The sequence below is a fragment of the Mobula birostris genome, chromosome X, assembly GCF_030028105.1.
Source record: "Mobula birostris isolate sMobBir1 chromosome X, sMobBir1.hap1, whole genome shotgun sequence".
NCBI classification, from domain to species: domain Eukaryota; kingdom Metazoa; phylum Chordata; class Chondrichthyes; order Myliobatiformes; family Myliobatidae; genus Mobula; species Mobula birostris.
In genome coordinates, this window is record NC_092402.1 from 69,219,192 (window position 1) to 69,232,899 (window position 13,708).

General features: G+C 36.7%; 1 protein-coding gene across 5 annotated transcripts in view; it reads left to right on the plus strand.

The window, feature by feature from the left end:
* Nucleotides 1–49: 49 nt before the first annotated feature.
* LOC140191786 (zinc finger CCCH domain-containing protein 10-like) overlaps nt 50–13,708 on the plus strand; it is a 28,491-nt gene continuing 14,832 nt past the window's right edge. For 2 of the 5 annotated variants that reach the window (XR_011883923.1, XR_011883922.1), the window contains exons 1-3: nt 50–110; nt 977–1,037; nt 2,176–2,343. Coding sequence is in view for 3 of the 5 variants with exons in the window: in XM_072249537.1 (XP_072105638.1) it covers nt 6,392–8,038 (1,647 nt within the window). In the remaining 2 variants the exon portion in view is untranslated. Of the gene's footprint in view, nt 111–155; nt 175–976; nt 1,038–2,175; nt 2,344–6,343; nt 12,976–13,708 lie in introns of those variants that run through there. The other 3 variants (XM_072249537.1, XM_072249538.1, XM_072249539.1) reach the window with 3 other exon arrangements.

Consider the following 13,708-nt stretch of genomic DNA (forward strand, 5'->3'; position numbering starts at 1 on the left):
TCGTAGAGTCGCTCCAAACAGCGTCTTCTACGGTTGCTCTTGCCTCGGAGGACCTGATTCGAAGCTGGTTGTGCTTGGAGGACCAAGTGAGGGGTGAAAGGCTAAATAGTGTAAGTAAATGTGTTTCTTGCCTTCCGTTTCTTATTTATCGAGTTTATTCCCAGTATTGGCAAAGTGAGATTATTTATTTACGTCTTTAGAAATCAAATAACGGTTTTGTTTTCCTTTGCGTGCTGGAATTTTATCAATTTGTGTAAAACACTTGAGGCCTAGGAACGCAGTCGAAGCCTCGCAGCAAGTTCGAGAACTTTCCGCCGCGACGCCACCAAAACTGTCAATAGCCCGTTTTCGACGAGTCTCTTCATGGCGGTAGGCCGAGGAACAAAAATTGTTTGTGGAGAAAGTCACGTCTAGTGGTTAGATTAAACTTATGGCCGTCTTGAAGGAATAGAATTGTGTATTCCGGATACACAAAAAGAAAATACACAATGTCAAAATGAATGAACCATAAAAGAGCGTCCAAGCTGAATTTATAGTTTTTTCAATCGTGATGCTCCTACGGGATTTTAAAGTCCTTGATTTTAAATCTCAAATTTTAAACTAATTGCCTCAGAAAGCGATTTTCTTTTGATATTACGGACCAACGGTGTGGCCCAGCTTCAACCAAGTGTGCAGCATTTTGTGCCCGTTCTGGGGGTATCGAAAGGCCGCTGAGTCTGGGGAAAGAGATAATCGCAGTTCGGTTTGATCTAGGATGCGTTGTTATCCTGGAGATTGAAGCTGAAGCCATGTCGTGCAATACTCAACCGGGTTACTTTCAACTACTAAATCAATTGATTTCAAGAGTATCTGTGCGTGTGATTTTAAAATAAGTGTGTTAACTAGTTGACTTATAAAAATAATACTGACTGCATTTTAAAATATTTTATTTCCAAATTACTGTTGCCATTATGTTATTTAACATTTTCCTCCTTAGGTCATTGCATCTTTTGTCATTCAAAAGGAATAATCAGCAAGGTGCACTTGGGCATTTACAGGTATGTGGGAGGCCAAATTATCAGATTTTCCTTTCTCTTTGCTATTCTGTGAGGGAATTATGGAATTTTTATTTTGCAATCAACTTTGAATATTGCAACATTGCAAACAATTTATGATGTAAATACCGTACTTTTAAAATTCCAGTCTTCCTCCCTTTCTGTCCTGCCCAGTTTTGTCTCCTTAACCCTCCTAGAGTTAATGATATGTGAGATGTAGTCTAGAGGTTGCACCAGCCAATTAGGAGTTTGATCCAACTGTAAATTTTGATTGCTGTGGGGGTCCACAGTTACAGTTACCCAGTGTCCATCTGGATAGCAACCTTCTAATCTATAGGATGATGATTTGTTCTTTGATAGTCAGTCACTCATCGGACATTGCTTGGTGTGGCCTAGAATTCCTCTTTCGCCTGAATATTTCTGTCACGCTTGCTGCAGATGAATGCCATGGGCTAAGGAAGTGAAAATTTGCTTATTTCTGCTTTCTCTGACTTCTGTTAGTTGAAATTTGTTTTTTTCCTTCAATGCCCTCCTGAACAGTCAAACTCTAGAGATTATGACTGTTCATGACTATTTGTTAATTGCCAGAACACACCTTCTTCAATCATACTTACAGTTGTCTTTGTTTATTGGAGATATGGGCATCCAGCTGGCTGTGACCCCTGAAGCCATTTCACCATCAAAATATCATTAGGAATGTGGCTATCGTTCATCTGATGAATTTGGTAGCTCCACTGAAGATATTAGTTATGAATGTTTGTTGATGGATTAAATGTACCCCAGGATCTCTAGAGTGACCTTGTCCAACTGGAAGGTACTGAAAGGGTATTCTTTAATCCTGTTTGAACTGGAATCCTACCATTCTAAAGATATTAATAGTCAAAGACTGTTTTTGTTCTTCTCTTCCTGAGATACAGGTAGTTGAGATCAGTTAGTAAAATGCATACTGTGGGAAGATCCTGACACTGTGCTATTCTGCATTGTTGTTTGTTGCACACTATTGCTTGAGTTTTTGGCAGGAATGAGGGTGGGAAGAGGAGAAATTTCTGTATGATTTTGATTAGGTTGTATTGCTACTTTTAAAAGCCAGTAACAAGAAAGCACAATAGTACCAAGTTCTGCTCTTATCTATATTTCTCAGGTGAGAAAATGATCCTCCCCTGCCTGGAGTGAGTTCAGCATCACAAATTGGAGCAGACATTGATTAGGATTATTTACCAAAGTACTGAAAGTTCAGAACTCAGGGCTCAACGCAACTTAAAATCGCATGATCCAATTTGCCAGTTATTGTGGCAAAACCATTCAACAAGTAAGTATACTGCTCTTGTAAGGTTGCTGAATGATATTTGAAACCATTTTTTTCTGACAATTGTCACATTTTGGTATTCTGCTTTGAGAAAATAGATCAATAACTTTTATATATTTTATTGAACTTAATTCAGATTCTGTTTTTTGGTACTGGTGGTAACAAACCTCTGACAGTTGGAAGTAGAGCAGCATATTCCTCTTAGATATGTAATCAGACTCCTCCTCCTGAGTACAAATTAGAACTAATTCAAGGTAAAAAGAAGGAGTAGGTCGCATTAGAGACCAAATAACAGCCTGAGTGTGAAGCCAGGGGATGTGTAAAGTTCTATAAGAAAATTTTGTATTTGTCTTTAAAGAAGTGGGGTATGATTATATGTATTGGCATTGTGAAGTGTCATGAGGCTGCATTAAAGAGACCTGGCATCTTTTTTTAAAAAATTGATAAATTGCTTTGGTCTAGATAAAATGTATTCCAAGCTCTCAAAAGAAGCAGGAGAGGATATAGTGCAAGCTTTGGCTATAATTTTCTTTTGTTCTTTGTCTGTGAATGTGGTGACAGAGGACTGGAAAGTTACACATGTGGTACTATTTTGAAAAAAAGGGGGAATGAGATAGTTGAATATTCACAGGCCAGTCATTTTGATAACATGGATTGTTGTTGGAAATTTGCATAAATCAGACACACTTAATTAAGCTTTTGCAGAGATGCTTGAAGGGCATTTGATGCAGTATAAATGAATTTTGGAAAGGTGTTAGATTAATGTCAATTAGCAGGTTGATCAAGAAAGTATATACTGACAGAATCAGACTCCATAGGGCTCAGTACTTAGATCTATTAAACTCATGAGAGGCATAGAGAGAGTAAACACTAGAAGGATGTGTTTCTCTTGGAGAGACCAATAACAGGAGAATGGCTTTAAGATAATAGAAAGGTTTGAGGAATATTTGTTTCCTTAATCATTAAATGACTGGTGATGGTCTAGAATTCAATGCATGAAAGGCCATTAGAAATAGGAGTAGATCATTCACCTACTTCAATAATATGGCTGATCCCACTTCTGTCAAGCCCACTTCTCCCTAGCCCTAGATTCCCTGACTGATTTTTTTTTAAATTGTCTTAGTCTTTTAATATATTCAACAATATAACCTTCACAGCTTTCTGGGATAAGGAATTTTAATAGTTTGCAACCCTTGGAGAGATTTTTCATCACAGTCTTAAATAGACACATCTTTTATCTGAAAACAAATTTCATTAACACTCATAAACAGGAAATCATTTCAAGTCTCCTAAGAACCTTAGATATTTCAATAAGTTTGGCTTTCATGCTTCTGAACTCCAATGAGTGGGCCCAATCTATTCACTCTTTTCCCCATAAAACAGTCCCTCTACTTCCAGGATCACTTTGTTGAAGCCTCTGAACTTCCTCCAATGATGTACCATTCCTTAAGTCAAGGGACCAACTGTACATGAATCTAGATGTGGTCTCACTGATGCCTTTGTACAATTGTAGTCAGATTTCTCTACTGTTATACTTAAAGCCTCTGAATTAAAAACTAGCATTCCATTATGAAGGGAATGAACTATCCTGAGGAAGGGTCTTGGCCTGAAACACCAACTGCTTATTCACTTCCATGGATGCTGCCTCGCCTGCTGAGTTCCTCCAGCATTTTGTGTGTGTTGATTCCATTAACCTTCCCTTTTACCTGCTGTCCTATACACTGATCTTCCATGTTTCATGTTCAAAAATCCTTCGTTCTCTAAGCTTTCTTCAGGCTTTCTCCATTTGAATAATCTGTTTAATTATTCTTCCTTACAAAGTGAACAATTTGCACCGTCCTCATTGTAAATACCTCTTTGTAAATTAACTGCATCTTCCTCACAGCTCATCTTTCCACGTTGCTTATCATTTACAAATTTACTTACAGTGGGTGTACTTTTCAACATGGATATGGTAGGCTGAGGAGCCTGTTTCTGAACTGTACTGTTAATCAATAACAACTGTGTTCTATGTCACTCCAATTGTTCAAGATTGCCAGCTGAAAAATGGTCCCTACTTGATGCTTCCTGTTCATTAGCCAATCCTCTATCCATGCTAGTAAATTACCTCTAATGCCATAAGGTCTTATCTGATTTTGTATGGCACCTCGTCAAACATGTTTTAAAAATTCAACCATACTATATCTTAAGGGTAATGGAGGCAGAAACCTTCCCCACATTTAAATTGTATCTGGATGAGCACTTGATGAGTAAGACTCTCGACCAAATTCGACCAAATATTGGGAACTAAGATTAACCCAATGTCCTCCTTTTGTTAGTGAGGACACAGTGGATTGAATGCTGACCTCCTACACCTTAAATTTGAATTTTCTGAACTATAATAGAGAAACTTGAATAAGTCCTTTTCTGGAGGATGACTAAAATAAATTAGGAGATCAAAAGATTGGCAAAGCTAGGAAATAATAATTCAATCAGAGAAAGTGAGGTAACAAATTCTTCAATTTTTGAGACCCTGAGAAAGAATTCATTAAAATAAGCAATAGCATAAGTTTTTCTTTATTTCAAGGAAGATATCGAAAGACTCTGGGACTCATGGAGAGGCAGGAGATTTTGCTCAGAAGAGTAATGATTATATCAATCTAAATTTTGGTGTTTATTCATTAAAAGTAAATGAGTGTCAATTCTCTTAAATAGCTAGCTTTTGCATCATTTAGAATAGTGCAGAAAGAACCAACTGCTAGTTTTGGAATACGAGATCAATACTTGGAAGTTGTTTGATACACGTTATTTTCCTAAAGATTTAAAAGGGGTAAGGACTTGAACTCAAAATGATGAAATTTCTTGGGAATCATAGAGAGAGGTTAGGTATTGTTTGAGATCAAAGGCAATAATGTAAAATGGTGCTAAAGGAGGCAATAAATGCGAGTCAACATTACAATGCCAAAGGAATGTGCATTACCACATTAGAATTCACAGCTTTAATTCCTGAGAATTACATAGTTTGCAATGAAGTTAACAATATATGTTGATGGAATTTGGTTATTTCTATAGTCTGTTTTAAAATCCATTCAAAATTGCTATTTTAGTTATCTTGACATTACTATTAAGCATATGTTTTCTTTAAAATTGGCTTTTACAAATGAAAATTTTAACCTCACATTCATGGTTGTAACTTCAATAATATTTCTTTATTTACGCATATTGCAACGACATGTCTTGATTGTGTCTGTAATATGCTAATTTGTGTATTTAGAGATATTCATATACAGTCTAAAACATACCTATTGCTTTTACTGATAAAATTGATATCAAACATTTACCTTGCAGTCTCTGGTATTGTTTACACATGGCTGGCAGAACAAAATATGTGTTGCTATTTTTAAGGTTGAATTTAAGTGACCAATTCTGGCTTAAAAAAACATGTCTGTTGCAGATAGAAAAATTCCAAAGTGGTTAACTATTCTTGTTGGAGTTCCTTGTGAAAAGTCAAAGATTGGCTTTCAGTATTCATTTACCCAATACTTATGGTATCTTTTAATTGTGGTTGAAGGATTCTGGTGAGCTAAATCAGCACTTCTCCCTAATCTTTCCTTAACCTGTTTCCCTAGTAATTATTTCTTGTGCTGATTCTATCTCACTGCATTTACAAATTTCTATTAAAACGTTTGCAGTATGCATTCTATTTTTCCTAACTGTATTATCTGGAGTATTAACATTCACAAAGGCATGCTTATGTACAATGCCAGTATTTTTTTTCAGAAAAACACAAAGCAATGGTATCTGTGGTTATAAAAGTTTTTTAAAAAACAGACAATACTACTTATTCCTTTATGATTTTAATGTAAACCTCAATGTTCTGCTCATACCTTCCAGTAAGTATTTTCTAGTGATTTGCCAATGTACATAAATCTACAATATTTTGTGAGAAAGGGATTAACCTAAATTACTTTGTAGATTAATCTCTTATTCATTGTAAAAGACCTGGCTTCTTTTTCTTTTACAGTTGTTTATTGAGAGCCTTGGCTGATTAGCGCAGAAATAATCTGGAAGCATGTCGGAGAACGACACTGATAATTTAGTCAACAGCGGCAAATATGAGCCTGGCAAGAGCAAACGGAATGTTTGCCGAGACTTTCTGCGCAATGTCTGCACCCGTGGTAAGAATTGCAGGTACTTCCACCCCGACAATATTGAGGCCTCCGACCTCGCCGACATAAGGAATGACACTGATAATATAGTCAACATTGCTAACGATGAAGCTGGTAAAAACAAACAGAACATTTGCCGAGACTTTCTGCGCAATATCTGCAGCCGTGGTAAGAATTGCAGGTACTTCCATCCAGATGACATTGAGGCTTCAGACCTTGCTGACATAAGGAATGACATTGATAATTTAGTCAACGTTGGCAATGATGAGGCTGGCAAAAACAAACTGAACATTTGCCGAGACTTTCTGCGCAATCTCTGCAATCGTGGTAAGAATTGCAGATATTTTCACCCAGATGATATTGAGGTATCCAACCATGCTGACCTAAGTGATGATGCTGATAACTTAGTCAATAATAGCAAATATGATGCTAGCAAGAACAAACGGAATGTTTGTCGTGATTTTCTGCGCAATGTCTGCAGTCGTGGTAAGAATTGCAGGTACTTTCACCCAGACAATGTTGAAGCCTATGATGTAGGTGATATGCGGCATGAGTCTATATTTTGTCAGTACTTTCAGAATAGTAAGTGTACCCGTGAAAACTGTACGTTCATTCACGGGACAAAGGCTGAAGAAAATTATTACAATAAAACAGGTAAGCTTCCTGCCCACTTGCAAAAGACAGTGGCTGTGACATTTGGGCTCTCGCCCTCCAACTTGCCCCTTATTACAAAGGAAGTCCCATTCTGCCGTGACTTTCTCAAAGGCAAATGTCGAAGAGGATCCAAGTGTAAATTTCAGCACTTGAAACGTGATGACAATGATAAGAAAAGCACAGAAAAAGTGTCGCAAAATAGAGAGGCTTCCCCTGAGATCTGCAGATATGACCGTTTGGATGACCTTTATGAGACTGAGAAATGTGCTTATGACCAAAATCCAAAAAGGAAAAGAATGGAGGGCTTGCGGTTTGAAGTATTTGATTACAGTACACCCAGTCTGCGGCCAGTTGAAAGGAGTTTCCTGGAGGAGGAAAACCATATGCTTAGAAAGCGCAATGAAGAGCTCAAGAAGCAGGTATCAAGCCTAATGATTACAAATGAGGTACTTCTGAAACAAAATGCTGATCTCCGCAAACAAGTGAAGCTAGGAATCCTGACCACAGGAACTGACCCAACACAGTCACCAGCTATGCACAATGTTACCAATTATAATCATAGCATAGTGGAGACTCATACCACCCTCAGCAACCAATCCTTGAGATCACAGCCTATTTCTCATCAAGAATTGATAGCGCAAGCGAGAGCTCACAATGCTTTGTGTTCTGAAGCTACGTCCCAAAGTCCACCCCACCTTAGTGCTGCTCTCTCTACACCTTATGCCCAAGGGATGGCTTCACCAGTTTCAGTGGCACCAATTGCCATTTCAGTTGCACCAGTGGCAGTAACGCAATCACTTCCTGGAATTGCCATGAGTTATACCACCACTCAAATGGTCAGTTATCCAAATGCATCACAGAGTATGAGGTTCCTCTGTCGTGCGGAGGAAAGTTGAGATTAGAGGACATTTCATTCAAAGCTTTACAGGAGTTTTCTATTTCTCATTGCTTCCTAGGGCAATTGTGAAAAATGAGTCAAGTATGATTCTTAAAGAGGGAGTCTCACCATCACGAACCCTTTTGCAAAAGCAAAAAAAAAAGAAATAATGAGAATTCTTTTTTTGTTTCCTGTCTCAAGTAGCAATTGCTGTTGAACTCACCAGGAGAAGTCTGCGCAGAATTGTAATTCAGTAATAGTAGCAAATGGAAGTTAAAACAATTTGCCATTACATATGTCGCAAATATTTTTGGGGGGGGACAAAGGGTTAAATAGGACTTATGTTTTTGAATTCCTTTAACATTTGGTGTCAGCAGAAACCTTGATTTTTTTTTTGATTTGCTCACATTGTAAGCTCTGGTGCTAATGAAGGCAAAGTCTTTGACAGCGCATTGCAATTCCCACACCAACTCGAGCTCTCCGACTGCTGCAGCAGTGGGAATAGGTTTTGTTTGCAAGTATGGCTGCTTTGCTTGCTCATATAAAATTGGTTTCAATCAACATCTAAAAACGCTTCCTAAAAGCACATATGTATGCGCTTAAAGAGCTTTGTGCCTTTTCAGTCATTGATGTTTTTTTATCTTTTTTTTTTAACCCAGGAATTTTTTTAAAATGAAAGTATAGTAAATTACCCTCTTTCTCTTCACCCCGCCTATCTGAAGAAGCATCCTCTGCTGCTTTGATTGTGATCAGAGCAGAAGTAAGAGTATGCGGAAAATGACACCATAGCTCCCATTTCTCCTTGTTGGTGAAACTCTTGTAGCACAAGTGAGATAAGTTAGTCAGTTTCACCCACTAATGGAGGACAATGCAAATCTATAACATAATGGCTGTTTTCCTTTAGAGTAATGAGTTGGGCAACAACATAGGGCTAACTTAGGGTGAGGGTATTTGGAAGTAAGGTCACAGAAGCACCTTGGGCTAATGATGGCAGTTACTGATTATTAAGCTCTTTCAAACTGTCTCACTCCAAAAATATTCAGATTTGAGTACTCTAAAAGTTCAAATTGTATTATGTAATAAAAAAATTAGGTTTTTTTCAGAAGGGGTGTTGATGGCAAGACTTCCTCTACTTGTATGAAATATAAAAATCTGCTGCAAGAACAGTAATGAGTATGGGTTCTGACAAAACAAACAATTAAATGGGATAATGAGCACACTTCCTCATCCCCTTAACGTTGTTAATTTATCACATTTTTTGGTTGATTACAGTGTATTTTTAAACAGTGATCCTGTGCCACAAATTTTCCTTTTTATTCAGAAATTACATTTGGGATCATTATTAGAAATTAATTAGCAATATCCCTACTTTTTGCTAAGCATAAGTATTCTGGTGTGTGAGAAAATAATTTTTGTATCCATCCCACTTTTAAGCAAATGTGTATGGAGAAAAAAATTGAGAGTCATTTTATTTAGTTCAAAGTATTTTAATAATTAAGCATGCACTCTGCCTCTTTTTTCAAGTCATCAATTAACATGTTTTCTTTTGTATTCTTAAAAACAGATTTTTCTGATAAAGCATTTGTTCATGTTCTATATTTTTCTTTCAAAACTGTAGAAGTCCTCTGAAAATGGAATACAAAAAGTGTTTTAGAAATAAAAATTAATATACTTTCACCATTAACAGTTGCTGTAACCACCAAGGATATTAAAGTGAAGCTAGAACATGCAGGTAATTGTGATGCAAGCTTGTGAAGCGAAGATAAATGAATATATAATACATATAGATTTCATTTCGTGCCTAGATATGGAAACTGGGTGTTGGTCTGTAAATAAGCATGTCAAGTATTGCAGCAGAAGATGTAAAGGAAAAATTGCTGGTTTCATATATATGCTGGTGCATTATTGGAAAGTTGATGCACAGCTCTTGTATAATACCATGCCATTTTCACACCCGACCTGGGCACTCACCAGTCAGATGCCCCACTGTGCAGTTAGTTCATTTTCAATCGGAGGGTTTTGGGGATGTCTGATGCTTTAAGTTGCAAAACCAATTGCACAAGATAAAAACACATGCAAAATGCTACTGTATACATAATATATATGTAAGTGATTTGACTAAAATACATTTTAGTCATGAATAGTATAAATGTGCATTGAAGTATATTATCTGAGTATCCCTGCTGAAAATGCTTGTGGCTGTCAAGCATAAAGTCTGACTCAGCATAATATGCTACATGGGCTCATTAATTATCAGATAGCACCTTGACCACATTGTGTCTGGACCTTTTGAGTGAGAAAGATGACAGTAAAAAAATTGGCAAAGGCAAAAGAGGAAGGGGAAGTTTTGCAATTATACATAGATTAGAAAAGTGAAATGCAGCAAGAAAGACTTGAGGACATAGAGTCCCAATGCTTGACAGTTTAAGTGTTTCTGAATGTAATTTGCATGAGTGGTACATAATTGTGCCGATTTCATTTTCCTTTACTTAAAACAAAATGCACCATTGGATGCATAAATGTCCTGCACTCTTGGGGCATCTTGAGTGAGCTGTAAAGAGGAGGTAAAAGTTAGTGACATTTGGAAGATAAACCTATGCCTGCATAGTGTCATAATGATAATTCTGCAACTTTTTACGTTAAATTTTTAATCTATTGTTTGACTGGAAGTCAATAGATTTCTAACCTACTGCAATGAACATGGGAGTTTCTTTTTGAGTCATCGTGAACAGTTTGAAAATGCACTTTGTGGGGAAGGATTTATAAGGCCAACACCAACAGTGAGAAATTTGGCACGAGTCTTCTGTAAGCCTTGGTCCTAAAATACAGCTAACACTTTACTCTTTTAAGAATCCCTGAGATTGTACAACATAGTAGCTAACTTCCAAGATTTGTTCATTGCAGCCAAAAAATATCCAAAATGTACAACAATTTGTGATATGTTTTAAAGGCCCAGAAAGCTCATTTTGTCCATTTTTTAACTAATGAGTTGTTACTGTAGATACCAAATGTCAATGCTGTCTGATGTTTATGAGAAGTTGCGATTTATTGGGAATCTGTAAATGTTTACTGTTGGTTACCCTCTAGTTAGTACGATTGGTTAAACACTATGTGTAAATACTACAAAATATATTAAAATGAATGTTCTGTAGTGTTGTTGCTTATATTGTTGGGATTAAAACTGATTCAGGACCAGAACTGGTGAGTTCATGTTCTTTTTGAAGGAGCTACTGGACTTGGAAAAAATTTATCTTTCTTGTGTTTCTCAATTGGGATGCATGTAATATTATTTTCTAATTAACTTTTATATAACCTAAACTCCCAGTTTTCTTTTGTATCTTGTCTAATTGATATATTGTGCAAATTGTAGATTTTTAAAATCATATTGTGATAAAATTTTTAAAAAGCACTTGTTCAATAGTGTATAACTTGTATATATTGTATATCGTCAGTTAATGTTTTAACTCTTGACATTAATAATTATTTTAAGTATTCACTAAGGGTTTTTAGTCTTAAGTGCTCAGAAAAATCTAGGCAGTTTAGCAAGTACTTAAAGACCTTTTGGCTGTCACTCATACATATTGGATGGCTCATAATTCGCCAGAATAACTTATACAATAGATTTTGTGCAGAGTGTGGACGTCCAACAGAAACACATATTATGGTTCATTGTTTTACCCAACAACTGTGGAAGATTTGAATTTGAATTGGGAAACAAGTATTTTGTATAAAGAGGGATATAAAGCTGCAAACTTGCTATGTCTATGAGGGAAAGAGCTGGACAGAGATCAACTACTTCCTCACATTGAAAGTATAGGGAGGGGTGGCAGAAGGAATTGTTCTGCCAGCAGCACCAGTTTCAGAGCAGTATAATGCTGGGTGAAGGACAGCCAGTTTGTTACCTATAGGTTCGGTAATGTCATGCACAGGGCAATTAGTTATAGAGGGAAAATATCTGCATCTTGCTGAACAAATGGGGGAAGTGATTGTACTGTTGGATCGTGTGGGTGCATTGTGATGTTTCTTTGTTGAACATTTTCAGTTCTTAATCACATCATTTTCACTGGATTTAAAAGATATAGTTCTAAATAATGAACTACATTTAGCAGTGTTCCTAGATAATTTTTTTGGGTTTCTGCTTTGCTTATGAAATCCACTAGTTTGTATTAACTTGCTTAAACTGACTTGTCTCGGGTCAGCTTGAATCGTAGCTTGAGCCAGAGTCAGCGTCAGAGGATTGACTCCATTTGTAGCTTGGCTTAAGGTTATAGCTCTTTCCCCATTTTGCTTGATGATGATTTCTAACATTGTTTGAATTCATCTGCTTTATGCTCTGAGCTGCATTCAGATATATACGACCAGATAGAATGGCAAAATACAGCCATGATCGAGCAGGTTTTAACTGATCCTGCTCTTGTTCATAATCTTTGCTTTCTACGTGTATAGAATTGAAATCAAAGCATCAAAAAAATCTTTGCAAGTGGTCAAGTAGGAAGTCAGAAGAGAACATCAATTCTGTTATTTATTACAGATTTAGTAATACATCATGTCAATATCTGCTCAATAAACTTCAGTTTGGAATAAAGTAAATCCAATACAAAAGACTCCAGGAGGTGTCTTTTTTCCCCTGACTTATCTGAATATGCAATGTTTATACTTTGTTTTTTGTCTTTGCACATTGGTGCATTACCTGTGTAATGTTGCCAATAGCTAACATATCAAAGCAGATTGACTTGAATTTAGCAACACACAAAAATTGCTGGAGGAAGGGTCCTGATGAAAGGTCTCGGCCCAAAATGTCAACAATACTCTTATCCATAGATGCTGCTTGGCCTGCTGAGTTACTCCAGCAATTTGTGTATGTTGCTTGGATTTCTAGCATCTGCAGATTTTCTCTTGTTTGTTGATTTGAATTTACTGCAGTTGCAAATCTGTTAAGAGCTTCAATTTTGCAGGAGAATGCATAACAGGTGGGCTTGGTAGATGATGACAACATTTTGGAGCTGCAATGCAAATCACTTTGAATCAAATTTTTTCTGAACACCTGAAGCAAAATCAGGTTATTTGAATAGCTGCCTCTGTAGAAAATGTAATTAGTGTGTGAAACTAAACTTGGCAACTGTTGGAATATGTGCTCTGACTTCGTGGCTTGTCTTCTGAGGTGGAGGCAGGGAAATCAAACCAAATTAAGATGTCATAGATAATGCTGGAGAAGACAGGAAGAAAAATATCTTTGTGTGCGATAAGTGGTTAAGCAAAGGTATTCCCTGGTTTTTGTGAAAATGGAAAAAGTTTCATTCATCCCTTTCAAAAGGGAGAAGGGTAAATACATGGAGAGAAATTGCAGATATGTGGGGAATGAGTGAGATGTCAAGCTCTTTTGAAAGACTAAATAGTGTTTTACTTTACTGTACGACTTGGATTCCATAACTGGTACATTGGAAGTTGGAGGATGTGCATAAAAGTAAGTATTGCATGGTAGGTATTGTCCCAACTAAGAAAGATTGTGTCTTGTGCAACACAGGAACATCACAGTGCTGGAAGTTAGAATGCATTTCCTTCTAAAAAGTAAATGCAGCTTGTTTAGTGTAAACTAAAATAAATGTGATAATGATCAGATAGCCTGCTTTCATTTATGATTTTGGCAGAGGTTTAAATGTTGGCCAGAACTATGGGACTAATTTTCTGT